Source organism: Copadichromis virginalis, linkage group LG19 (assembly GCF_057382275.1).
Source record: "Copadichromis virginalis isolate Kocher_CV1m ecotype Utaka linkage group LG19, C_Virginalis_male_GT1.1, whole genome shotgun sequence".
Classification (NCBI taxonomy): Eukaryota; Metazoa; Chordata; class Actinopteri; order Cichliformes; family Cichlidae; genus Copadichromis; species Copadichromis virginalis.
In genome coordinates, this window is record NC_140636.1 from 23,434,638 (window position 1) to 23,462,096 (window position 27,459).

At 38.4% G+C, this 27,459-nt stretch overlaps 3 protein-coding genes and 1 long non-coding RNA gene across 5 annotated transcripts in view; 3 read left to right on the plus strand and 1 right to left on the minus strand.

Moving 5' to 3' along the window:
* The window catches only part of cpxm1a (carboxypeptidase X (M14 family), member 1a), a 15,035-nt gene extending 9,509 nt beyond the window's left edge, over positions 1-5,526 (minus strand). Inside the window, exons 1-7 of the mRNA XM_085441893.1 lie at positions 5,172-5,526; positions 4,237-4,346; positions 2,119-2,258; positions 1,851-1,935; positions 417-567; positions 200-285; positions 1-58 (exon numbers count right to left, since the gene is read on the minus strand). The exon at positions 1-58 is cut by the window's left edge and continues 66 nt beyond it. Of these exons, the coding sequence (XP_085298019.1) occupies positions 1-58; positions 200-285; positions 417-567; positions 1,851-1,935; positions 2,119-2,258; positions 4,237-4,346; positions 5,172-5,496 (955 nt within the window). The 5' untranslated portion in view covers positions 5,497-5,526. The remainder of the gene's footprint in view (positions 59-199; positions 286-416; positions 568-1,850; positions 1,936-2,118; positions 2,259-4,236; positions 4,347-5,171) is intronic.
* LOC146686098 (uncharacterized) lies at positions 520-2,275 on the plus strand. Its single transcript, XR_014916779.1, has 2 exons — positions 520-581; positions 2,096-2,275. It is a non-coding gene; the product is annotated as an uncharacterized LOC146686098 (long non-coding RNA).
* Positions 5,527-8,323: 2,797 nt separating the features above from the next.
* On the plus strand, positions 8,324-20,160 carry LOC146686099 (RING finger protein 145). Its single transcript, XM_085441892.1, has 11 exons — positions 8,324-8,603; positions 8,805-9,112; positions 11,142-11,250; positions 13,023-13,114; positions 13,472-13,713; positions 13,973-14,148; positions 14,243-14,383; positions 14,468-14,650; positions 14,729-14,876; positions 15,429-15,785; positions 19,075-20,160. Exons 2-11 carry the CDS (start codon positions 8,944-8,946, stop codon positions 19,906-19,908), a joined length of 2,451 nt encoding a protein of 816 aa, XP_085298018.1. The 5' UTR covers positions 8,324-8,603; positions 8,805-8,943; the 3' UTR covers positions 19,909-20,160.
* Positions 20,161-20,916: 756 nt separating this feature from the next.
* On the plus strand, positions 20,917-27,098 carry ube2d3 (ubiquitin-conjugating enzyme E2D 3). 2 transcript variants are annotated; one of them, XM_085441894.1, is made up of 8 exons: positions 20,917-21,369; positions 22,418-22,481; positions 22,890-22,921; positions 23,161-23,238; positions 23,656-23,761; positions 24,075-24,168; positions 24,364-24,413; positions 26,219-27,098. In XM_085441894.1, the coding sequence occupies exons 1-7, from the start codon at positions 21,346-21,348 to the stop codon at positions 24,410-24,412; spliced, it is 447 nt and encodes a 148-aa protein (XP_085298020.1). In that variant the 5' UTR covers positions 20,917-21,345; the 3' UTR covers position 24,413; positions 26,219-27,098. The 2 variants fall into 2 exon arrangements, with proteins under 2 accessions (XP_085298020.1, XP_085298021.1); XM_085441895.1 differs by lacking the exon at positions 24,364-24,413 and having other exon boundaries at positions 20,921-21,369.
* The last annotated feature ends 361 nt before the right edge of the window (positions 27,099-27,459 follow it).

The following is a 27,459-nucleotide window of genomic DNA, read 5'->3' on the forward strand; positions in this document are numbered from 1 at the left end:
TCCCTATAGTGTAGACGCGGGTGATGTCGGGACACTCCTCCGTCACAGACTTCATGAGCTTCAGGGTTCAGAAAACACGCTGGAGTGTAAGGCTTAAAAGGGTTAAAGCTGAACTTTTACCAAATCTGCAAACCGTTAAGAGCATGAGTAAAAACCCTGGTGTTTATGGGAAAGCCACTCATCCTGTAACTTTCCTAACCTTTCTCATCTCTTTGTAGTTGTGGTGTCTAAAGTCCAGAGCATCCTTGGATCCTGATTCATGTGCTGAGTAAATGTCAGATGGATCTTAAAGAAAGTAGCAGATGTTTCCAGTTACATATTTTCTTTTAATTGACTTTCGGAGGTCAACATCTTAATGCATTTGAACATCCACAGTAAATGCTGTGTCCCTCTCGACTACTGTTTTTTTTTCCTACCGTGAACACGGCAGCCAAGTATTTCAGCCCTGAGGCAGACGGTCCCGTTGGAGTACCAGGTCTGTGGGTTGATGCGGATGAAACGGGCAACGGTGGGAACAGGAAGGAGCCCAAGAACCGGCGTCTCAGGATTCTGGTTTCCTTCAAATAGCTGCACAATTCAATGTGAGTTCATATAAGTTTGTGGAGTCATGGAAAAAAGATAGCAGACCCTAAGGTTTTGTATATAAGGATAACATAATAGTAATCTGGCCTTATCAGGTTTTATTTACGATGTTTATTAGGCCATTTCCAAAGAACTTAATTCTAAAAATAACATGCCACCACAGCTTATGTGTGCAAAATTGCCTCAGAACAACCACAAGGCATCTGGAACAATGTCCTTTGAAGAGATGGGATGTTTGGCCAAAATGCACAGTGCTACGTTTGGAGAAAACTAAACACAGCGTATCGGCACAAACACCTCATACCAACTGTCAAGCACGGTGGTGCGGTGGTTATAATTTGGGCTTGTTATGCAGCCACGAGACCTGGGTACCTTACACTCATTGAGTCGACCACGGATTCCTCTGTATACCAAAGTATTGTAGAGACAAATGTGAGTCCATCTGTTGGACAGCTAAAACTTGGCTGAAATTGGGTCATGCAAAAGGAAAATGACCCCAAGAAAATCACAGCAAATCTACAAAAGAATAGCTGAAAAAGATGGTGTTGCAATGCAACAGTGAAAGTCCAGAGCTTAAGAAGGCAAACTTCAGTGAACTGCAACAAGATTATAAAGACTAGTGCGCCAAAATTCCTCCACAACGATGTGAGAGACTGATAAAGTTGTAGACAAAACAATTCAAGTCGTTGCTGCTAAAATAGGTGCTACAAGCTCTTGAATCGTGGGGTGACAGGACAGTGGAGGAAGAACATGCAGGAAGTGGGCCTGAGTTTGATTCTGCAGTTGCCTTTTGGCAGATGGTTTGCCTGCTCGGCCCACTGTGCTAATGATTACAACACAAATATAGCTGAAAACATGACCTTCTTGGCAGAGTTAGCAATGGCTTTAAAATGAAGTGGAAAACTTTTGTCTTGCCTTCATTTCCTTGGAAAGAGCTTGGACTTTCCAAAATATGTGGCGTCAAGCAAAAAAAGAGTTTGAACTGCAGTTTTCAGTCAAACCTTAAATTTCTTTGTACACACTGCATGCTGGAACATTGATCAATTATGTACTTTAGTTTGTTTATATAGTGTGTTATAATGAGTTAAAGGCCACCCCCGAATTTCAGTTTTTGCCGTACTGTATTTGTTTCACTCTGAGTCCTCTCTAATCTGCACCAATACTTAAGGTTTTGGTTTACAGTCTATATTTCACTTTGGCAGAGAAACTTCAAAATCTGTTTTCCATCTATGTTCCTTAAATCGCAGAATAGAAGAAGTAGTTCTCACCGCTTCCTGCGTCCCGTTCATGGAGGTATGCCAGGTTACAGAGTCATTACTCAGCTGAACTTTGTAGGTTTCGACCCAGTCCCAACTATGACATAGACCAAAAAGGAAAACAAACATATATTTTTTTCAGTGAGCTCATTGCAGCGGGCAGCCAAAGAATACCACAGCACTCCATCTTTGCTTTGGACAGTATGTTCAATGAAGAGCTAATGTCCATAATGCTAACAAATTATTTTGATTTTCAGCTTTAATCCTGATACTACCTGACCTCCAGATGGAGTTTCGCCCTTGCAGAATGACTCCAGTAAACAGAGTGAGATGAAGGGCATCCACCTCGAGCCACTGGTGCCGGTCCTTATACTCGGCACACCAAGCTCCATCATACAGATCTCCATCCTCAATGCCAGACTTGGAAAAAAAAGAAAAACGCACGTCTCAAAGAATCCAAGAAACACTCCCTGAAAACTTGAGGTTTGGCCTTCTTGTAAAGCATTGCATAAGAGTGCTGACCTAATTTTGAAATAATTACTTTCAGACTCCAGACTCAAGATTTTGGACCGCAGAACAAGAGGAGTGGACGGCTGCAGCGATAAACACCTCTGGCTCTGCATTCATCAGATTATTTTATTTAATTTTTGTACATTTTTTTCTTGGAAGAAAAAATGAATCGATTTTATTTTATTGGCTAATGAGCCTGCTAAGTTAAAGGGTGGATACTTTATAATTTATAGTTCCTGTAATAAACACTAGAAATAAGTATTTAAGTTAAATATGACAACTTGAAAGGAATGGCTAATCCCATTATGAGATCAAATTAGTCGAGATATCTGATTATAGAATAGAATAGAATAGAATAGCCCTTTATTGTTATTGTACATGTACAACGAAATGGTGGATTGATTTTGGCTGAACCAACTCAGCTTCTCTACTTTTAATAGAAATACACACTTACTTTACTTGCCACTTTATTACAGAAATACATTATTTCCTCACCGATTTATCAAGGTACTAGAAACATGTCTCTAAGATTTTGCTCCACATTGACATGATGGCATCACACACAGTGGCTGCAGATTTGTCAGCTGCACATTCTCAATGTGAATATCCCTTTTCAGCTGCATCCCAAAGGTGCTCTGTTGAGTAGGGCTCTGGTGATTACGTAGAGTATTTGAGTACAGTGAACTCATTTTTATGTTCAAGAAAGAATGTTCAAGACTTTTTAAATGAAGCAGTGTCTTTCCAAATTTCTGTTTTCTAATTTTGGTGAATTGTGGCCTTAGTTTCCTGTTCTTAGCCAATAGCATTTGCATCTAGTGGGTCTTCTGCTGCTGTAGCTTCAAGGCTCGACTTGTTGTGCATTCAGAGATGCTATTCTGAAAGATTATTTGAGTTACGGCTGCCTTCCTATCAGCTCAAAGCAGTCTGGCTAGTCTCCTCTGACCTCTGACACCAACAAAGCATTTTCTCCCAGATAACTGAAGCTCACTGGATATTTTCTGATGTTTTTCAGACCATCCTGTGTAAACCCGATAGGTGCTTGTGTGGGTAAATCCCAGTACATCAGCAGTTTCTGAAATGCACAGACCATTTGGCACCAATAACTATGTCACATTCAAAGTCACTTATATCACCTTTCTTCCCCATTTTGATGTTCAGTTTGAACTTCATCAGGCCATCTTGACCATCTGTGCATCCTAAATGCACTCAGACGCTGCCATATTATAGGTTAATGAGATATTTGCATTAACAAACAGTTGAACAAGAGAACCTAACAAAGCGAGAATAAATTTCTAGTTAATTGAATAGAACCCCCCCCCCCCCCCCCCCAAAAAAAAAAAAAAACAACTTCAAAGCACCAGACATTTAATAATGTATTACAACATCCCAGTGGACTTTCTTGTCATTTTGGACCAAATCCTTTATTCCACATTAATCTGAGTCTCAAGTAAAGTAATTCTAACCGTGACAAAAAGTAACTGTAGTTTTTCCTGGACCTTTATGGTGACGTTTCTCTTCACTATGGTGATAAATTAAACATCTGTAGATTTTGCACGTTGACAGAAGAATTTTTTTTTTAACTGTTTTTAATACGCTTTGCATAGAAACTGGAGATTCACACACACACAACATTTGAAACATAACAAAATAGTATTCAGTTGGTTCTGCTTGATTCATCAAATTTAATCCATTCAAATTCATGTCTTTGAAGCAGCAGTCAATCTAAATTAACTAATAAAGGTAATTTTAGGTTGTATTTCTTTATTTGATTTTCAAAGGGGCCAAGTTTTTAAAAAAATGTGTGCAGTTTGTTTATGTTAATAAAATTTAACAATGCTTTCCAAAATGCTGAGAGATGAGTGTCTGTAATAGCCTCTGACCCACTGACCTGGATATTCAGCCTCCCCCTGTGAGGACCCAGCCCCGACCGCTGGTAGGACGAAGCTTGAATCTGGCTGTCATCAACTCGCAGGGACTCCAGGCCGAGGGGAGGACAGTCTGCGCGGAAAACAAAAGTGAATCATCACGCGATAAGATCTTCTCTGGGTTTCTGTCTCCACATGTTGATCCTCTGCAGAAGCAGCTCTGAGATTGACAGCGGAAGGGTTAACCTTTCTCTCTCTTTGTGGTTTGTCTGAGTAAGCAAACAAATGCCAGATGTAAAACGAGCTCCAAGCTGTTATGTGAAATATCTCTGATCATCTTGGGCCAGTTCTGTGGAAGTTTGGAGGCCCCTCACCTCCTCCTCCCCCTGCTCTGCTTGTTTCGGGGAGTAGAGGAAGCTGCAGATATTGGAAATAGTGGAGGCTTTGGATGTAATTTGAGACAAAGTGCAGAAAAGTCAAATGTTCAGCAGATCAGGGAGGTGAGAGCTACAGCTGCAGGGGATTCTGTGGTTTAGGGAACAACTAATAACATTCACATCAGTCACAAGCAGGTCAAAACAGCTAAATCCAACATAATGAGCAACAGCAAGTATTACAAGCAGTAACAAATGCTAAACAGTGTTATACAGCTGTGTATAGCTGAAATACATATTCCTTTAAGTGACTGACTGAGAAGAGATTTTTAAAAGCTAAGCTAAGCTAAAACTAAACTTCAAACTAACTTTACTGGGATTTTTTTGACCTTCTATGATTGTAAATATAATATAATAATAGCAATAATTATCTCCATCTACTTTTACAGCTTGATTTGTGTTAAAGGTTTTAAAAAGGTAGGTATCACAATTTAATTGCCTCTTTAATTAATATGGAGTTAATATTGGAGCTCATAACACAGCTTCATGCAAAAATCAGACTAAATGGGTAATTTTTTTCCTACCCAGTTTCGATTTGTCATCTTCAGTCTTGCGGTCTCTTGGGTCTTTCTCTTTCTTGTTTCTTTCTTTGCTGGTGTCCGTGGTGTCCAGCTGTTTGTCTCTGACAGTGGTGGTGAAAATGTCTGGCTCTGCTGTTGCTGGAGTCGTTCCGTCCCTGCTCTCGCCCTTCACAGCCTCGGTCCAATTCAGAGTTGGCCTTGTTGTTGTTGTGTAGTTGATTAATGCATAACTCTTAGTCGGTGCTGGGGTGTTTATCAGTGCTGCAGCACTGTGTGTCAAAAGTCCCAGAAAAAGCACTGCAGGCAGCATGCACAATGACTTTTCCATCCTGGTCTTTGTTGCTGGAGAAGAGTGAGGGGGGAAAAATTCCCCTTTGGTTTATGAGATGACAGAGCCAGACCTCCATCCACCTCCCCTCCTCCTCAGTCCCACCTCCCCTTACTCCCTCACTCTTCCTCCCTCCCTCCCAAAATTCCAGCTGAAGTCCTGCAAAAAATTGTGACAGCAAATGTATCTGTGCGTGGTTACAATATAGGCTGTGTGTGCCCGTGGGAACCAAACACTGAGCTGCCTTCAAAAAATTTGTTAAAATGATGATTAGAAATGTGTTTATTATAACAAAGTGAGCATGTAGTTTTATAGCACTTGACAAGTGGGGTTTCTAGTCCTCTTATAATGATTCAGACTTACTGTGCCAAGCTCTTTTGAACAGGACTGCACAAGTTGTCCACAATGAGTTAAAAAATGAAATGGTTTTGGTGCATGAAGAACCACCTTCAGCAGCAATAATTTGAAGTAATTGTTTTCTGCATGACATGAAAAATTCCCCTTTGGTTTATGAGATGACAGAGCCAGCTTCCGTGCAGTAAATGCTTTACTGGAGTTTTTCTTTCCCCCCCCCCCAAAAAAAATAATTAAAAATTAATTAGTAGTGGATGTGCATCTGAGCAGCAGAAAACGTGTACGACATATGCTTTACTGTGATATATTTGTATGAACAACTGTTCAAATTCAGCCTGACCTTAAGGCAAATATTCCTGTCTAGCAGGTACATGTTTTCACTGTTTTAGCAAACAGTCAGAATATGCTAGTGTACATGACGGTTTCATCTGATATCAGCCCACTCAGGATATCCTTTGAAACATTCAGGTTTAGGTTTCAAGCTTCTTACAGTTTAGAAGCAGCTTAGTCTCTGTTTCTTTGTCTTCCTGATGAGTTCAGGATCTGACATGGAAATTAAAAAACACACAGGTACGTCTCATATTTCTCCAGGTGTGTTTGGACTACTGGTTTATAGCAGTGAATACGATGTTTCTGAACTTCGTAACCACTTTTCGGCAGAACGTCTTTTTGCCTTGTGTTATTTAAGTACATTTGCATTCAGAGGGACTCTTATTTCTTGTGACTCATGTTTCCTCCACCTCTGTCTGGTGCTATGACTGTGAGAAAAGCTCTTTTATCTGTGTGTCATCAGGCTGTTGTGTTCATGAGTCTTAGTGGGTCATGAGATGAGCTGCTGTTTCATTTCCCACATAAAATAATCTAATATATCACAGCTTAGACAATTTTAACTGTCCAAACAGCCATATGCTTGTTGTTGACTCAGCTCTGTCTATGTAATGTAACATGTTGTATAGGGTTTGTGTAACGACAAATGCACTAAGTACACATAATTCCTCTTTGTTTATATCCACATAAACCTTGCAGCATTACACTCGTACATCTGTATTATATTTAAGCTGTACATTCATGAACTTTACCCATATGTCTATTGTGGTTTGGGGAATTTAATTAACTTAAATTGAAGGAAAACAAGGAGTCTCTGTCTCTTGTGTGAAGCAGTTCATCCACTGCTACAAGTTAAATGGAAATACTCCACCTGCTGCTGCAGGCTGCATATGTAAAAACAGCACAATGAAAGAATAAGTTCCTGAAGAGGTTCTATCAAATACATGACCTGCAGATACAGTTTGTGGGAAAGTATCTCTCTCTCTCTCTCTCTCTCTCTCTCTCTATATATATATATATATATATATATATATATATATATATATATATATATATATATATATATATATATATATATATATATATATATATATATATATATATATATATATATATATATATGTGTATAAAGTTGCAGTGCATCAGTGCTTCAGAGCCACATCTCATGACCCTAAAGAGACAGTCAGAGAATGTAATTTGTCATTTGGTTAAAAGGAATAATGACTTGGAGAACTGACTAGGAGAAATCTTGTGTGAAGAATAAGTAAAAAGCAGTCCATGATGTCCAAAAAAACCCTCTTAAAGCTGGACAATGATTTCAGATGAAAAGGTCCAGTTATCTATATAAAATAGAATAAAATGCTATACATAATAGAATAAAATGCTATGTTTCGTAAGAAAAATTAAACTTAGTGGTATTGCACGTGTGGATGCGTGTGTCTGTGTGTGTGTCTGTGTGCGTGTGTATGGTCATCTGTGAAGTCTCTGTTGTTGAGTCTGACAGCAGATGTAAGGAAAGACCAGCGAAATCACTCATTCTGTCACAGTCTACAATTCCTACAAGGAATTAAATTATTATTTTTATTATTTTTAATTTTTATTGTTTGATTCGACTCTGAAAAAGATATGAAAATATTCATTACTTAAATTAGGTGACTTTTTTGCTAGAAGTACTCATAGATCAGGGTAAAGTGGCTTAGGAGACAAGAAAACAAATAAACACACACAAAAAAACAACAACATTCCTCTTTAAATGATCGGGTACACGGACTGGTCTGAAAATGGGTGAAAAGCAGTCCATGATATCCAAAGGAAAAAACTCTTAAAACTATTTCTCAAGTTCACTTTAAAATATTTCAAGAAAATCTGGCTAACCCTTGGAAACAAAATACAAAGAAATATAAAGAAACGTGGCTCAAAGGCTTTTGCACATCACTGTATGCAATGATCATTGTGTCACTTAAGTTGCACTTTTGTATACAAAAAAATATAATCAGCATTCACTTCTAGAAAGTACAAGCGCGAAATGCATTTTCTTCCTTTTGTCAACATTACTGAAAGTTGTAGTGACAGCCGTCGTGGAAAGACGTTACTTTTATTTTGAAATCAAAAATACTTGAACCTGATTGGTGCCTTTCGACGTGACGTCAGGACAGGAAATAGCCACGCAAGCCACTGGAATCATAACATTGCATTTGAAGAGTCTTTACTAACCCTGACATCATGGTTTTAGCTTTTTAATTTCGCTTTTTCTGATGACGGTTATTTCCGTTTATCTCGGAGAAGCGGAAGTTAGAGAAAAACTAAACTATATTTGAGCGCACTGCTAGCAAAACATGTCATTGGCCGCCGCGAAAGCAGCAACAGCAGCAACTAGCGATAGCTAGCAAATGGCTGCTTGGCTGTGATGTTTGTCACTGAGCGAAGTAAGTGTACCACTGTCACTTTTTTTTTTTTTTTACACAGTATCTACTTTAAAATGTGTTTAATTCGCAGTAGTACTCATGCATTTATCCAGCAATAAATAATAGTGGCTGGAAATGAGGCGCAAAAGCAGCTAAATAACGGCCTGGCAGCTAAGAGGTTTCTTCTCATCACCCTAACTTGTGTTTTTGTGTGTTTTCCAGATGACAAGACGACGAGCAAAATAGTTGTGAAGGTGCTGGGGGCTTGTGTCCTGTACAGGGAAACTGTTAGTTAACAGTATGTGACACATTAGCACTCTGCTGACTAAAAAAAGGGGGGTGGGAGTTGGTTTAAATCAAGATGCCTCGTCTGGAAGTGTTGGCCAACGTTGCTCTCAGGGTGCCGAGCATACTGGTGCTAGACCTGCTCTACAAATGTGACATTGAAGGTGTAACGGAGCACCTCAAGGCAAAAAATGAAGACATGCTCTTCAAATACAAGTATGTCATCTGGAACATGTATTACATTGGTAAGTTTCATCAAGTAAGGAGCTGGGAGAATAAGTAAATCTCTCTAATGTTAAGCTCCATGGCTTTTATTTGTCTCTCCTAACAAGAATTACACTGAGTCGCCCTCCTTCAAAAAGCTGTTTGCTTCAGAAGAATGACCTTAGTCTTGGTTTTACTGGAGTTTACTGTGGTGGTCTAAATCAGGGGTGGACATTTAATTTTCCCAAGGGGGCAAATGAGAAAGTGGGACTGTTGTGGAGGGCTGCACTAATAAGCAGAACTCAAATCTACTCAATATTAATTGGGTCATTACATCTTAAATAATCATATTGTTTTTAGAGTATTTTCTGCTTAACCACCTCTGATTTGCCTGAAAATTTTATGGTTTCAAAATGTGAATTTTTATTGCTTTGTATATAAAATATTTTTCTATATGTTTATTTTTTTAACTGGCCCACCCACACACTTTCAGGCCTTTTCTAAAAAAATATTTTTCACTTTGAAATCTGAGCTGGTGTTTGAATATGATATGACTATCTTATTCAAACAGAGTTTTTAGGACTGATACATTAGAGACATGAATGGGTATTGGTTAGTTAAAGTATGTTTTACAAAAAAAAAATAAAGCCACCCTTTAAAAAAGTAAATAAATAAAATTCACATGAATAGTTTGTAGTTATATTTCACAATAATGTAAAATAAATCATGTGCAGTACTTTTTAACATGAAATTCTTAGTCACAATATTGAAGAAAATTCTATTTTCATTCCGCCTTCATGCTGATTTGAGCAAATCTGAATGAAACCAAATTCTGGTGCTTCCAATTCATATTTTAATCATAGCTGAGAAAATAATTGTCATAAATAAATGCATATTTTTCATTTTCAAGATCCACTTTTTAGGCATGCACATTGCTCTTGAGGAGTCTGATAATTCAGGTACAGCTTAAAATATACAGAAAGACGTAAAAACAAAACAAGTACCAATAAGATATTTGTGGTCTCTGACTTCAAAGTGCAAAAAAACGCGCAGGAAGTAGGTCAATTGTTTTTCTAAAAAAAAAAAAAGAAAGAAGGAAAACTTGATAAGTATGTCAAAAGTTAAGCTAAAATTTTACAGCTATCATTATATATGTTTGAACTTTGGACTATTATATTTTTTGGCAAATCAGAAATGAATGAGCAGGGGGCCCATGATGATTTGAGAGGTAAAAACCAAGTTTTATCTCTTTATAAGATTATTGTGGCTCTTCACATCAGCCCCAGTTTCCCATGTGGCGCTTGTGAAACATAACTGTCCACCCCTGATCAAAATGTTACTTCAGATTGCTTTGTCATCTTAAAAGACACAGACTTTATCCAAATAAAAGCTAGTGAAAATTAGAAAACCTACAGAGAATTACCTTTAAAAAAAAAAAAAAAAAAAAAAGTTGAAAATGATCTGCATTTTTAAGTCTTACGTGCATTACTATGTTTTACTGCTTCTCTTGAAAACCAGAAACCAATAAAAAATATTGAAAAGGGTCCTGTGAAAAGCAGCATTTGGGTGATTAGAATAACGGAATAATATCACATTTATAAACACTATAAATATTCTTGTTTTTATTCTGTTTCTCTGTTGTGGAATATGCAGCTGTAGCTGATTAATTATTTCATAATATTTTCTGGGTTGTCATAGTGTGAGGATTTCCTGTGTTTACCTGGCTTGTGTAACCGTAAACTGAATCTGTTTAACTTTTGGACTGTTGGCGGGACATACGAGATTTCAAAACCTTATATTAACAGTTTTTAATCAATGAAATCCTCAATAAAAACTACATAGTTTAAGTCATCGGCATGACTTAAAAAAAAACCCAGTTAAATATAAACTATTCATGTGGTTTTAGACTCTCTTGAAAGCTTAGTCAGCCTGATGGGGAGAGTCAGCATTGTCAAAATGATAATAGACATTTATAAGTGACAGTATCTTTTCTATTTCATAATATTTGCGTGCTTTTAGCTGTGCATCAAACGCATAAAAACATCACACTCATTCTTCTTTGTCTTCCAGGTCATTTGATAAATATGGTGGTGTTAATCCTTCCATTGAGACACATTGTGACACTCTACCTCCATATTCTCACCGGCCTCCTCCTATACATGGGGCATCAGATTTCCAAGTGAGATCCTTTGGCACTATTGTTGCAATTCCTAGATGTTTGGGGGGGTTTTTTGTTTTGTTTTTTTCGATTGAATCAGCTTTTCTGACAAAAGGTGTCAGCAATTGCAATGATCCTGCTTTTTTTTAATAGTACTATGGAAAAGTCTTGAGTGTCCTCTCACTTATTTACATTTTACTTCCTTTTTCCTTCTAAAGAGTTTCTTGTATTTTTAAAGCAGTCTTTAGCAGTAGCTCTCCATGCTTTCTTGAGGTTTTTCAAAGTTTGTTTTTGGACATCGGCTGCTTTACCACTCATTTTTCATTCCTGGTATTTGACCATTCTCAGAGGAATGTGTTTGTTTGTGCCGCCACTTAACGCTGACGTATGAATCATTCAGACATTTAAAAAAGGCACATATGGTTATTGTCAAAGTGTTATTATGGGAACACTTCGTATATCTCAGTATGGTGTGCAGTGTGTTCTTAAAAAAGATGAGGGAACTGGACAAATGATGCAGTAAGTGACAATTTCTAAAAGTCATGTCATTAAGAACTGTACAAAAAGAAATCAAGCAAAGATCTGAAACAGCACCTGTGAGATATAGCATAACCCTTCAATGTACTGTTTGCTGAACTCTCATCAAAAATGGTTTAAGCGGCTGTCAAGAAGCCATTCTTAAGGAAGCAAAACAGGGAGAAAAGGCTTAGGTATGGCACAAGAATGGGACTTTAGTGGCAACGGGTATTATGGAATAATTAGTATGCACAGAGGGAGTCAGTTGAGAGGTAAGCGTCTACAGCCATCTGTGAAATATTCTAGAGACTCTGTCATGGTTTTCAGTCAGTGGTGCTGGTGATCTTGTCAAAATTGATAAAATTGTAACTTGAACCCCCAAAAAAAGTCAACATCCAGAAAAGCTTTGAAATGTCCTCCAAGAAGCCTAGAGAACTATTCAAATCAAATCAAATCACTTTTTATTGTCACATCACATGTGCAGGCACACTGGCACAGCACATGCGAGTGAAATTCTTGTGTGCGAGCCCCACAAGCAACAGAGATGTGCAAACACAACAACACAAACGAGCAAAATACAAGAATGGCCAACCTGAAACTAATAAATATATGTACAATATATAATAGTGTATGCATTTCTGGATGTGTATACTAAATATTTTCCTGTGTGTGTGTGTGTGTGTGTGTGTGTGTGTGTGTGTATACACATTTTTACAAATTAAATAGTAAAAAAAAAAATAATAATAATAATAATAATAAAATATATAAAATATACAGAGTTGAATATGTGCAGAACAAGTGGCATTTATATACAGTGTGGAGTGCATAATGTTGAAGTTCCAGTAGTGAAACTGAGGTGTCTATGACGTGTTCAGCAGTCTGATGGCCTGATGGAAAAAGCTGTCTCTCAGTCTGCTGGTTCGGGACCGGATGCTGCAGAACCTCCTTCCTGATGGAAGCAGTCTGAACAGTTTATGGCTGGGGTGACTGGAGTCCTTTGATGATTCCTGAAGACTACTTTAGGAAATGATGAGAAAGCCTGTCTTAGAGTTCAGACTGTTGATGAATAAAGGCAGTTACACCAAATGTTGATTTTTAATGCTCAAATTGTATAAAGTCTGCTGTTGCCTGATATACTGTTTGCACATGTTAAAATAAGCTGCTGCACCTGTTTCCCATTTTTATAGCAAAGTATAAAGACATGAGGGGTAACTCTAAACAAAAGCATGCAGTTTACATGTGATTGTAAAATGATTTTTTTTCTGTTTGGTTTATAGGGATTATGTTCATGAAGAGCTACAGTACGGTTATCAAGGAGCAGTGTATCGTGATTCTTTGGCCTTCAACAGATTTGTCTCTGCAATGACTAGTGAGTACTAAACCATGTATGTAATTAGTTAGAAAGTTCATTAGAAAGCTTTCGATTCCTATAGGCCTACGTTCTAAAAAGGTCTGAAATGCATGTTTTGCACGCAGCTATGAATTTTGTTCACTCAAATTTAGCTTTTCTTCGCTCAAAATAAATTTCTCCTGAAAATGCAACACTTGAACCTGCAAAATTTTTTTACGTGCACTCAGAATAGTGGCACAAAAAGATTTAACAAATCAAAGTTCTCCTTAAATTCCTCAAAAACTGTAATCAGTTGTAAAATAATGCAGGAAGCATCTGTTGTATTTACTTTTTAAGGGTTCGCCGTTGTGAAGCTGTACTGTTACTTTCTGCCAGGTCAGATTATTCTCAGCACACTGTGTGCCTTCTTGATGAAGACCAAAAAGGTGTGGTTGTTCTCTGCTCACATGCTCCCCCTGCTGGCTCGACTTTGCGCCACGCCTCATGCCATGCTGCTAACGGTCAACACTTTCTCCATGGGCCTGACTGGAGTGGGAATCGCCGTGTTCCTGCTGTCAAATATCTTTGTGCCATACCGTCTTGCAAGGGCTGCCTACTCTGAGCTGCTTCACCTGGAGGTTCTCTTATTCTGATATTCTAATTTTTTTATTTTTCATATTTCATACTGGACTGTTTTTGTCTTCTGTCGACAAAATCACCTCTTATTTGGTTATTATTAAGTATACTAAACTTCTAAATTATGTTTTTGGTTTTCTTGATTATATACTAGACTGGAAAACAATCAGTTAATGAACAATATAAATGTAAAAATCTGTGGGTTTGTTTTTTTGTTTTGTTTTTTAACATTCCGGACTTTATCGTGTTTCCTTTCCTCAGGTAATTGAGCTGTACAGACTTCTGGGTGTGGGAATCTCTCTGTGGAACCAGTTTGCTGTCCCAGTCCTCTTTAGCGTCTTCTGGTTTATTCTATTCATTGTCCAGCTGTGCTCAGACATCATGTCCGCTGGCACCTCAATAACCCATCATGGGATCATGTTCTTCCTCCTCACAAGGTGTGAAGGTGTTAATTACCTTCCCTTCATTTTGTATATGTTTAATCCTGACAATATGAACATCATCGGTTTCTCATTTGCTTGAATCCTACAGTGTCTCTGAATGTTGTGCAACACCATACTCTCTTTTGGGTCTGACCTTCATGGTGTCCTATCTGGCTCTGGGGCTGCTCAATCTATGCAAGTTTTACCTGGGAGGTTTTGCCGCTGTTCAGAACGAGAATGTCATGCACAGGTAACTGATAATGTAAGCTGTATCTCTGTGCTGTACCTCCTTTATTTTTATTTAATCTTAATTCCTGATCGTTTTTGTTCTCAGAGGTGTGACTGAGGGCGTCACTCTGCTCCTCCTCGCCATTCAGACAGGCCTGTTGGATATGCAAGCATTGCAGCGCACCTTCCTCCTCAGCATCATCCTCTTCATCGTGGTGACCTCAACCCTGCAGTCAATGATAGAAATAACAGATCCAGTTATTCTCGCACTGGGTGCATCACGAAACAGGTAAGAGCAGCAACAGTGTTTTTTCTTTTTTAAGCTTATTCCCGATTTCATTAATTTCTCCTTCATATGTGCTTCCAGGAGTCTGTGGAAACACTTCCGTGGCCTCAGCATGTGTTTGCTTCTCCTGGTTTTCCCAGTGTTTATGGCTTACAAGATCTCCCAGTTCTTCCACATGGATTTCTGGCTCCTCATACTAGTATCCAGCTGCATGCTTACATCCCTTCAGGTAGGAAGTATTTATGTTCTCTCTCTCTCTCTTTTTAGTGTGTTTTAAGTTATGAATACATTCAGGAAGCAATCTTAAATGCAGCTGTGGTAACAGATATTCCAGAAACTGAAATACAGGGTTAGTTTATTTATATGCTTTTAAATCACTGGTGTTAATTACTGTGACATTTAAAACAGGACTACTACTGTTGCCATTTAGTTCCAGTTGTAAATGTGTGTAGTCATGTCCCAGCAATGCAGTGTTGAATGTGAGAAATTTTATGACTTTGGCTCCACCCACTGGAGGTCAGATGTAGTGCATGTCTACATAGTTAATACCTTTTTGTTTGTTTTTTGTGACATCGTCCTGTTTCTGTACACCTGTGCAGTAACACTAATGTGACACCTCCTATAGTCATAAATAGAAAAAGGCATTTAGTAGACAACGTAAGGTCACCTTCACAAACTGAAAAACAAAGAAGCTGTTAACATGGCAGAAGCTGTAGATTTATACAGGGAGAGGAGGATGACTGCTGACTTGCACATGTAAAAGACTGACTGTTTATTCCAGGTTACAGGCACTATGCTGATCTACTCCCTCTTCATGGTGGAGCTGTTTCGCAGCGACCCAATTGAGAGCCTGGACGAAGTGATCTACTGGGTGAACGCTGTCAGCCGTGTGTTGGAGTTTGTTGTGGCACTGTGCGTGGTGGCTTATGGCACCTGGGAGTCACTCTTTGGAGAGTGGAGCTGGATGGGTGCCTCCGTCATTATCATCCACTCATATTTTAACGTTTGGCTCAGAGCTCAGTCTGGCTGGAGGAGCTTCCTGCTCAGACAGGAAGCAGCTAAGAAGATCAACTCCCTGCCCAGAGCCACAGCTCAGCAGCTGCAGGAGCACAATGATGTGTGCGCCATCTGCTTTCAGGTCAGTTACCCTTGTAGCTTTTGTTTTTAGAAGATGGTTAAAGCTGAGAACCAACAACATAAGATACTATAAAACCTCAAACCCAGTCCTAATCCTCATTTGGCTGTGAAAATTCATTTTCAAACTTGTGTAGTTTCTGCACAAAATGACACAAAGCATCCAATGAACTTAAGTAGGTGCTTTTTATGTTTTTTACTTATTTTGTTCAATTATCTGACCTGATTTAATTTTTATGTTTTTGGGGTTTTTTTGTTGTTGTGGTTTGTTTGTTTGTTTGTTTGGTGGTTTGGTGGTTTGTTTGTTTGTTTGGGGTTATCATGACCTCTGTTTCCTCTAAACCATCACCTCTTTTAGTTGCTGTTCAAGTCTTACACAGAACTATGCTATGAAATAATGAGGGGAAAAACCCCCAACAACATTTAACTCTGTGGAATCACATTTTGTGAGTTTTGGCTTTTGAAAATTGTTCTTCCAAATTTCAGCATTCATGATTTCAAAAAACCCCAAAAACAATTTAATCCAAAAGCAATCATCAGTGATGTAAAATTTGTGCATGTTACACAAAATAATCCATTTAAAAATTCAACAGAAAACCTCAAATCTCAAGTGGCTGACACGCCATGCTTAGGTGTGGTTAATAATTAGACTGTGTGGATTATGTAGCAAGAGGACTGGCAGGCTTTGAGTTGCTAAATGTGCCCTCAGTTCACCTCCATATCAGACACAAAATGCTTTCTTGATTACATTATTGATACTTATGAAAATACATAAATGCCTGCTTAATAAAATATACTTAAATTTAGTTGTTTTTTTCTCTGAATACTTTGACTTCCATGGTAAATTAAGGCATTTTTGCTAAAGTTTGCTAAAATTATTTAAACAATATAAAAAGAGTGTTTAATAAAATGATCCCAGATAGAGATGATGATGCATTTTAGTTGTTCAGTGCTGAAGGCCAAAATTAATTTACAGTATCGTTACATTAACATAAAAGTTGTCAGGTTATTGTAGGTGCCTTAGGTTTTACTTATTATAATCAGTGTGTCATTTTGTATTGGGGCATTAATTAAAAGTTGTCATGGGTTGATACTTGATTTTTGACAGTGTTCCCCTTTTGTTGTTATGACTACTACTTTGCATATATAATAGCTGGTGTGTGTGTGTTTTTGAAGTTTGTTAATCCTGTTTTTCCAGTTTGGCATTCAGGACACTTCTTTGGCCTTGAGTTTGTTTTTCTGGTCAAAACAAGTTAATAATATCTCTAGTAGAGATGGACCGATCCGATATTACGTATCGGTATCGGTCCGATACTGACCTAAATTACTGGATCGGATATCGGAGAAAAATAAAAAATGTAATCCGATCCATTAAATATCACGAAAGCACCTCACAAAACTTGCAACACGCCGTAACTCACCTCAGAACGTTAGCACGTCGGAGCAGTATGCATCACGTGATAGAGCGGCTGTGGCATGCGGGACCTGTCGATGGTCTGGATAGCATTTGGAGCTTCGCTAGCAACCCGGCATTTCATCTCCGACAAAGTTATCCCGAGAGAAGTAAAGCAAGTGTGTAAGTCCATCTCTGAATGTTTGTAAAGCATTCCTGCGTTAAGCTTAACAAACGACTGCCTCTTCTTGCTGCTACTTCAATCATGAAACTGCTTAACGATCAGCTGATCGGCTTTTCTGTCGCGAGTCCGTGTCTCTAGTTTGCTTTTGGCCCACTTTGCACCAGAAAGAGGAAACCAGCGGCTGAACAACAGCAGCACGTTTAAGCTTGATCAGCTATTGTTAGAATGTATTTAATATTACTTTCTACTCGAGGATCTTTTTCTACGTAGCTGACGCTGGTAACTGTGCAGGGGCGGATCTAGCAAAGTTTAGCCAGGGGGGCTGATAGGGCATTAACAGGGAAAAGGGGGCACAAAGACATACTTTTCTTTCTTATTCTCATTTAAAATGTCGAGCTTTTAATAAATAATTATCTGACAGCCAAAGTTTTAATTTGATGTAAAATGAATAGAAGTCCATTACTGTATATAGTAACTATTAAGTCTAATATATATACCCTAGTAAGCTATAGTACTTTTTCCTTTGGGAAGGTACCATCTGTGCAGTCTGCAATTTTGTTGAAGAAAGATGTTGAATCTATTTAATATTTCTTGAAAAATAATTGATTTCTGTGCATTTTTTTTCACACTGCATCAAATTAAGGTTGATTACGTCGATTAAGCATCATGAGGTGGAGCGTGAGGGGTGGTTCCCTATTTTTTATTTATTTATTTTTGTTGTTGCTGGGAGTTGGAACCCTATTAGTTAGGTTGCTTAATATATATGCTAAGTACTCTTTAAAATACCAGAATAGGGAGGATGGTGTAGGTTTAAGTTTATTAGATTGATCAGTATTGCTGAACTATGAAATATTTTTTTGGATACAGGTATAACAGAATAGCTTTAGTGTAGTTGTTGTTTTAAACTTGAGTATGAACTTATACAAAATGCAGCAAGATATTTAAAAAACAGTTTTGTTGATTAAAAAACACTATATCGGATTCATATCGGTATCGGCAGATATCCAAATTTATGATATCGGTATCGGTATCGGACATAAAAAAGTGGTATCGTGCCATCTCTAATCTCTAGTAGTCAGTAGTTAGTCATCAAGGAAATTCCTACAGAAAATATGTAGCTTGCCATCACCAGTGTGTGAAAGTGTGTGAATGTGTGTGTGAATGGGTGGATGACTGGTTGTGTAAAGCGCCTTGGGGTCATTAGGGACTAGAAAAGCGCTATACAAATACAGGCCATTTTACCTGTAAAAGATAAGACTTTATTGACTTTCATGGAAAATGTATTACCTGTGTTAAAGCAGGATAGAAGTAAGCTGATGGGGGACAAGAAAACTATTAAATTGACTGATATTAATGCAAAATAAATTAGAGGTAAATGAAGAGAAGTCACATGAAAAAATAAACATCTCATAAAGAAATGAAAGGGGGGGGGGGGGGACCCAACAAAAACAAAGTTTTGTTCATAAGAGGAAGTAGGAGGATGCGAATGCTTAATAATTCCTACACCTGTCTAGCTCTTCTTATATAGATGTTTTGACTATTTATACAACCTAATATTTACACATATGATACAAATAAATATTCCTATCTAATACACAGACTTGTTATATTAATATAAACTTTTATAGTTTGATAATTATGTATCATTTTTCTATGCATTTTGTTTATTTTATTTTTTTAGTTATGTTTTTGTTTTTTTTTTTGTTTTTTTTACAGGAAATGAGCTCTGCCGTGATCACATATTGTGGACATTTCTTCCATTCTAACTGCCTCCGCAAATGGCTGTATGTTCAGGAGACGTGCCCCATGTGCCACCAAACGGTACGACCGACACCGCCTGGTCAGAGCCAGGCATCAGCTGACAGCCCGGCCGCCCCACCTCAGAGAGACGCGGAGCCTGATCCAGCTGCACCAGAGGGAGATCAGAAGCTGGATACAGCAACAGTGCAGGAGACACAGAGCAACAGTGTAACTCCTGATGACACTGAGCAGCAGGAGGGAAGGGAAAGCTTTGAGAATGGAGAAAATAGTGAAGCCCATCAGGGTCTTCATTACAGCCCCAGTGGGGACTGTGTTGAATGTGTCCATGCAGTGCGTTCAGGGGACCTTTCAAGTTCTCATACGCCTCAAAATAAAAATCCTCCCAACACGCCCAACCAAGCTGAGGAGAGTGGTAAGGACTCCATACTGCCATCTACCCTGAAAACTGTTACAACAGAGGGCCAGTCTGCCTCTGAACTAGCAGAGGTTGAGGACAGCATTCATTTCAGTCCTAGATGTGATGGGACACCTGAATCATGGAAGCGCTTCAATTCACCAGAGGCAAACAATACAGAGAAAAATCAAGAGGGAATCTCAAGTGGAAAAACACTTGTTGACAGTCCATCATCTGTCCAATCGTGTAATAAAAACTCAGAACTCTGCACTGATCGTGCCCAAAGTTATAAAGGTAGCTGCACATATTCAGACTCAGAAAGCCTCAGAGAGGTTGAACCTGCTCCACAGAGCCTTGAGCTCAGCCTACGTAGAAGCACAGACACCAGTGACTGACTGCCCTGTACCAGTGCCTTGAAGGGTATAAAAGCATAATTCTCAATAATAGGAAATTAAAAACATTTGGCTTCTCTGTGTGAACCAATAGATTGGGGGGGGAAATGCCAGACAGTATAATGAATGTGCTTTGGTCTAACAAATAATGTGTATCTCGACTAAATAATGAGATTAAATTGTGTTCGATAAATGTACAACTTTAAAAAAAATGTTAAATAAAGATCATGTTTAATAAAAAAATGTAACTATAAAGCATTGATCTTATATTAGTATTTACTGAATTTTAGCAGGTCACAACTAAAGATGTTTTCTTGGAGAAATCACATTTGTTTTCTTTTCATGTCAGTTTTCTTGCTCAAGGTTGGGTAGCATTTTTGTGAAAGAAATGTGGCAAAGAGAAAAGCTTCAGCAGGTGTCTTTTTATTTATGAATCAGCTGTTTGTACTCACACACACACACACATATACATATATCTTAGAAATAAGATAAAAAAAAACCAAATAAGAATATGTTAAGTTAAAGATATGGACATGTTTTTTTGTAGATGACTTGATTTAAAAAACCTCAGAAAGCCTGGGGATCCACTAGATCTATAAACACTGGCTGAGTAACAAAAACTTGAATAAAACACTAGGCTTAATGGCCTAAATTGCATCCGTCTTTTCCTGCTATTGAATGTTAAAATGTCTCCTTTGGAAAAAACATTACCACAAAGCAATTACCACACAGCCCCCTTGAGGTTCAGAATCTTTTGTTTGGTAATCCAGCGTCGTTATAATTTATTTACTTGGATTAATATGAATACTGCCTGATTTACATTAACGCGATTAAAATTGTACAACTTGTGGTTGAAGCTGTGATCATGTGGGCAACTTTTAATCACTACTTGACAAAAATCCTAAAAAGTGTTCTCGTTTAATTGTGTCTTTCAGTAACTAAAGACTGGCATGTCACGGCTGGTCTCGCATGTATGTTGTTTTTCTTCAGCAGCAGGAACCAATGTGCCATCACAAACGCCCCGTCACTCAGCAGCCGACTGCACCGCCTTCACAACTAAGCTTCAAATACATGTAGACTGACGCTAGTTGGCCAGCGGCACCGACCGAAACCAACAGCAGAAGAGAGCTTTGTCGACCGGGTTACGCCACCTGGCACTCGCACTTATTCGGCATTGATTTTTGGGTTAGGTTTAATCCGATATAAGACGTGTAATTCACGAGGAAAGTGAGCGTTATTGAGGGAGTGTGCAACATTTGACGTTTAACACCGCGCATACGTAGTTTGAGGTTGCTAGCCGGCTAACTCTGCTAGCCAGAGAAAGGAAAAAAGCCGTCGGGTTTGACCTACCGTCAGTTATTTCACCGAGAGCGAAGCATCTCTGTTTCTTCGTTTGGGATCGAAACACCGCCAACTTAGAGAGCAGAACACCAAGACAGGATGGCTCTGAAAAGGATTCACAAGGTAAGATAACGTCGTGAAGGTTGGCTAGCTGTGTAAGCTAGTCCCGCTAGCCTCCCACAATGCAGCGAGCCGCTGTTCTCGAAACAAGGCGGCGAAACATGTTCGAAGATGTGTTAACTTTACAGCTCGTTTTATTTAAAAATGTTAAGGAGACTTTGGTGTGTTTTGACTTGAGTGAATTAATGGTGGTTTTTACTACTTGAATCGGTTAGCACGGGCCAACACGGCTTAATGTTGGGCTGGTCAGCTAACGTTAGCAGTTTCACTTGTAGAGAATGTATGTTTGACGGCGGAAGGAGGCCGCATGAATTTCCCAACACTTCATACCTTTACACGAAGGCACATATGTTTGAAGGTTGCCTAACTGTAATACGAAACTTTTAACCTGATATTCTTTGTACTCGCTAGTAAATTATAAGTCGTTTAGTTATGAATTAAAGCGGCAATAATTCATGTTGGAGGGTCCATGACTCATATCAGTCCCTGAAATCTGTTAGTCAGAGCTGCCTTCATGATACATTTCTTTGGTATGTCATCGTATTTGTTCTTGGTCTGTAATCGTGATTGACAGAAACTGGCAGGAACAGAATGGAGTAACACACTCGAATTGCTGACATCTGGTTTCATTCCTTCACTCTGCTGTTTACGAGAATTTTCTTCCAAGAAAATCAGACACTACTTCTTTGTAAGTTTACGGAAGGCTAGGGTGGGGCTGTGGCCTTCACCTCACTCTAAAATAGTGTATACCCTAAAAATAACACAACACGTGTCATATTATACACGGTATATGCTCGGTTCTCAATAACTTTGCATGGAGTTGAATTTTGAGCATAGTGGCCGGGTGATGAAACCCGAAGTGAGGATGGCGTGAAATATATTAAGCACACACCTGTCAGGTAGCACCCCTCACCACCGCAGTCTCGGTTTCAGCATGTATGTCAATGATGTTAAAAGGCGCTCACGCCTATAGACAGATTTTTGTTTTTTTAGATCACATCTACTCATTTTTTGTTACTTTTGTCTAACTGGTTATTGTTTTTCCTCATAGGAGCTTAACGACCTGGCTCGTGACCCTCCAGCACAGTGCTCAGCTGGCCCAGTGGGTGATGATAGTAAGTGTCCCAAACCTGCTCTTTATTTCATTTCTTTAGTTTCATCAAAAATAAAATGGCAAAAATCTGCAACTAAGGTGATATTATCTAATGTGTCATTTGAGATGTGCAGCCCAAAAAAAGAACAATTTTTCATTTTTGAAATGCTGTCATGTGCTAAACTTTAGCATATTTGCATTTAAAAACATGTCTTAAATATTATAAAACCATTTGGATGTTGATTTAAAGTGGAGAAATTGGTTGCTGCTGCGTTTAGAAAATTTACAGTGGGATATTAAAATTGACTTTGAAACAGGGAAATTGTGTTACTGGGAAGCTATGAGGTCTGTTTGGAAACCTTAGTTCCTGTCAGATCACATACCTGTGACCTTTTCTTGTTTTGTAACTTTTACTTTCTGTTCTCTGCAGTGTTTCACTGGCAAGCCACAATCATGGGGCCTGTAAGTAGATCTTTTATGACACAGTTGTTGCCCTTGTCAGGTTTATGGCAGCACGGTGCTGAAATTTGGCATTGGAGTAGTGTTCCCGAGTGCTTAAAATGTATTTGTAATAAAGGTTGAAATTTGACTTGATAATGAGTAGCTGTGTGTCTTCTGAAATATGTAAATGTCCCCGTCCCCCCCCTTTTTTCTTTTTTTTTTCTTTCTCTCTTTCTTTTTTTTTTTTCTTTCTCCATCAGAGTGACAGTCCATATCAGGGAGGTGTTTTCTTCTTGACGATTCATTTTCCAACAGACTACCCCTTCAAACCCCCCAAGGTAACTGTGGTTGGACTGGTCAAACCTTAAGCAGAGTTTCCTGTTTTGATAACTTAAATATGGAAATAGTCTGTCGTGCTGTAGGCAGTTGTTAGTATGAAAAAATGTCCTGTTTACAGCATAAAGTATCAACAACAAGGGCCAATTGTTATACTTTAAAATGCTGAACAGCTCTTGAGTGAGGAAGATATCTTCAAAAACACCACATTTATAGTAAATAGGGCCTGGTGATTCTTGCGCCATGAACATTGGCCAGTAGCCTACATGAAGTAATACCTGTCATTCCAGAACTTGACAGTCATGAGCGTCACACGTCAGTGCCTAGTGTCAAAGTTTCTGAGTTGCATAACACGGACATGTTGTTGTCACTATGTTTTGTATAGCTTTTCACAGTGTTTTTGTTTGTTTTTCTCTCAGGTTGCGTTTACGACAAGAATTTACCACCCAAATATTAACAGTAACGGCAGTATCTGTCTGGATATTCTCAGATCACAATGGTCTCCTGCGCTTACTATTTCTAAAGGTATGAGGACATCTGTTCATTAACACCCAACTTGTATAATTTACTTAGGCCCATATTTTTACCAGGTATTTATTTCCCTGCTTTTTGGATCAGCAAGACCTGTACTAATAATATTTAATGTCTACAGTTTGAGTTTAAAATTTAGAATATGGTAAACCATTTCTTTACCTTAAAATGCTCATATAAATCGTGTAAATAAATTGAAATGTCAAGGGAAATTAAACATTCCCTTTTTTGTGTTTAATTTTTTTTTAAAGCCATCTAAAATATAATAAATGTTAAAGAATGCTTAGCATCCATATGTTCCTTGCAGTTCTTCTCTCCATTTGCTCACTCCTATGTGACCCAAACCCCGATGACCCGCTAGTGCCAGAGATCGCACGAATCTACAAAACAGATAGTCAGAAGTAAGTATAAATATGTGTGGAAAAACTAACCTCTAAACATGTGAACTGACCAATTCTGTCTCCAAAAAGGAACATGAGAGTTTTATGGTGCTGTGTTTGCAAGAAGTGTTGCGGTTTCAAAGTTGCTGATTGCATTGATGTCAAATTCACCTTTATCTCTAGGGTATATTATAAAACCTAGTTTTATCCTGTTAGGTACAATAAACTAGCACAGGAGTGGACAGTCAAGTATGCCATGCTTTAGGGTAAGGCCAAGAGCCATCACTGCATCTTGGCTAGTGCTAAATGATCGGATATGTTGTGATGCTCTGCTCAGTACATAACTAGAGGCTTGGATCTGTTCTAAAGAGTGTGACTAAAATGAGCTGCTTGTACTAATCTTTGTCTCTACGAGCCGAATAACTTATTGACCCTGCACTGCTCTCAGGGTGTGGGTTTGGATTTTTATGTGCACCTTGATTTCCTGCAGTTGCACTCTCCTGCTGGAAATAAACAAGTTAACTGAAAATTTTTGCCTGTGGATATAATGGACACTTGAGTATTGTGGTGTACCGCTAACACAGGGCAGAGGAAAATCAAGATTTTTTTTTTTTTTTTTTTTTTTTTTTTTTTCCTTCTTTGTAACCCCACAAGTTTCATTCTTTGGTATGATTTCTAGCATCAACTTGTAGAGACTTGAGGACAATCCCTCAGTTAATCATGGGTTGCCTGCATTTGTCAGTTGCATTGTTCAACAGATGTCACAGCATTGTGGAAAAATGTTCACGGTGATGCATTTAAGGACACTGCAACAGCTGGCTGTCAAAAAAGGCTGAATTCATGAGCTTGATGTCTAAAATTAAGGCAGGGCTGATAAACAAATAAAAAATGTGATATGATGGTTAGGTTTGTTAAGCGCGTTGCTAATTGGCCAGTATTTTCAAACATGTCAAAGGCTTCTATTTTATTTTTTCTCCTTTCTTCCCTTCCCTCTCCCCACACATGAACTCTGGACAGTGTGGAGAAAAATCAGGTTGTCTAAGTTGCCCTTTGTCATGTAGCACACAACAGGAAATGGTCTGCTTCAGATGCATTCTCGCTGCGGAAATACTCAATATGATTTAGACGGCGGTGCTTTGGGGTTGAGCGTGAAAGAGGCAGGACCCGACACCCACTCTATTCTCACATGCGCCCAATTGGACATCACACAGACTTTTACAGGGTTGACAATTTAATGTCTGTTTTGACAATGCGCCCTTCTTCTTTTTTTTTTTTTCTTTCTTCTTCTTTTTTTTTTTTTTTTTTTAAATTCCGTTCTTGCATTTGGCTTCTCAAGGTAATGTCGGAGTTCAGGGCTGCAGTGTGGTGTGAGAAAACTGCTTATGCAACAGTCTGCATCGGAAGTTATATCACCAGCAGTATAACATGTCATGTTTATCAAATGATTTTACTGTACAGGATTATTCCCAAGTGAAGAACAATTTTTAGTATGAGATTAAAATGAATGGATACCAGTTCCCACTTAGATCAGTGTAAATGTGGTTTGAAAAATGATTCGGAGGATACACTATGGGGGGGATACGAATACAAATTTTAATTCAATGCTGGAACAAGAAATAAAACTTCCTAAAACCGGCGAGAAGCAAAGTAAGCTGAAACCATCCAAATGTAGTGTTAAAGTCCTTTTTATAATAGGATTAATTTAATCTGGGTATGAACATGGATATTGAGAGTAGTAATGATGGCTCGTCTCATCACTCGACAAAGTTCAAAAACAATATTGTTTTTGCATGCACACAGCTGCTAGTTCCAGCATGAAAAGGATTGTATACCCATCCCCCTCCAAAAAAAGTTCTGTTGCTTCAGACTTGGTCTTTTAAACATCTTATTTCTGTGCTAATCTGGACGTGATCAGTTAGGGCGCTAACTTGGCATGGCCTTCAAAAAAAAAAAATAGCAGTGTTTTCAGGTGCATGAAGAAATCCTGCTGATATTTTGGGTATGACTTGAAGACAGGAATTTTTGTATTAAATAGGTGAAGTTAATGTTTGCCCCCCTTTTTTCTTTGCAGATACACCAAAATGGCAAAAGAATGGACACAAAAATACGCAATGTGATGGGATCGTTTGGAACGCTGGTGAAAATGTGGTTGCTGGTTCAAACTTAAAATTTTGGGATTCTGTTTTACTTTTTCACTTTATTATTATTATTTTTTTTGTTTTTCTTTTGTTTCAATTTTTCTTTTTGGTTAATCAGAGCATTTTACCCCTCCTTTTCCCACCTGCGCGCTCATAAGAAGATAGTGTTTTCTCTCTAGGACTTGTGCCAGTTTCTGTAAAGTTTCGACTCCTGTTTTTATACAGAGTTCAAATTTTAAAAAATGTATATAAATCACGAAAACTATCGTGGTCTATAGACTCGGCTTGAGCATGCACCGGTAAGAGTTTTCAACCCAAAATTGGTGATGATAGTCATTTACTCTGCACACACTTGGTAGAATCTGATGCAGCTGGTCTCCTCATGCTGAGCAGCATCAACCCTACGCTGATCCACTTGTAGACAGGCTGGATCCTCTGGGGTTGATACTTCGTCACAGGCCGGGCTTCTTTGAGCATTTGGGGCAAAGTCTGTGTTTTGCCATTGTTGTAAATTTTGAATTCTCAAATTGGTGGTATTCTGCTGCACTTAAGGAAAAAAACAAATATAAATCTGTGACAATGAAGAAACTGTTTTGTGGACCCTGTCTGCCTCCAGGGACCGGTGCGATGTCAGTTTGTTCTTCTGATGCATAGTAAGTGAAGTTTATTATCTGAGGAAAGAAGTGTATCTTATTCCACTATCAAAGTGTGTACAGAGAAGCACAGCAGTATATATCAATGTTAAAGAAACCAATGTAAGAACTTCAATGTTGTATTTTATGCATGTTAATAAAGGTAGGCTATATTATCTGATATGTTTCTGCAAATTAAGTGGATTGTAAGGTTGAACAGTTGGAAAAAATTTGGTTCCCCTCAAAGGCTTTCTACTTTTGTTATTTAGAAGCCAGTAGTTGAGCTCTTAGTTTTACACCCACTCGAACACTGTCTTCTTGTAGCCCTAAAATATGATGCAAAGCTGATGGTTGATAATCAACTTGTCGCTCTGTTTCTTTTTAGTTTCCCTTCAATAAAGTTACTTAAACCATAAAACAACCAGTGTGATGTTTTGTAGTTTTCATTTGAGGCATTTAAAAAAATCCCCTGAACACTGCTAGACTTTGAAGACTATGCTGAAGTCTTGTCTTCAGTAAAACCATCTGTACCATGTTTTAAG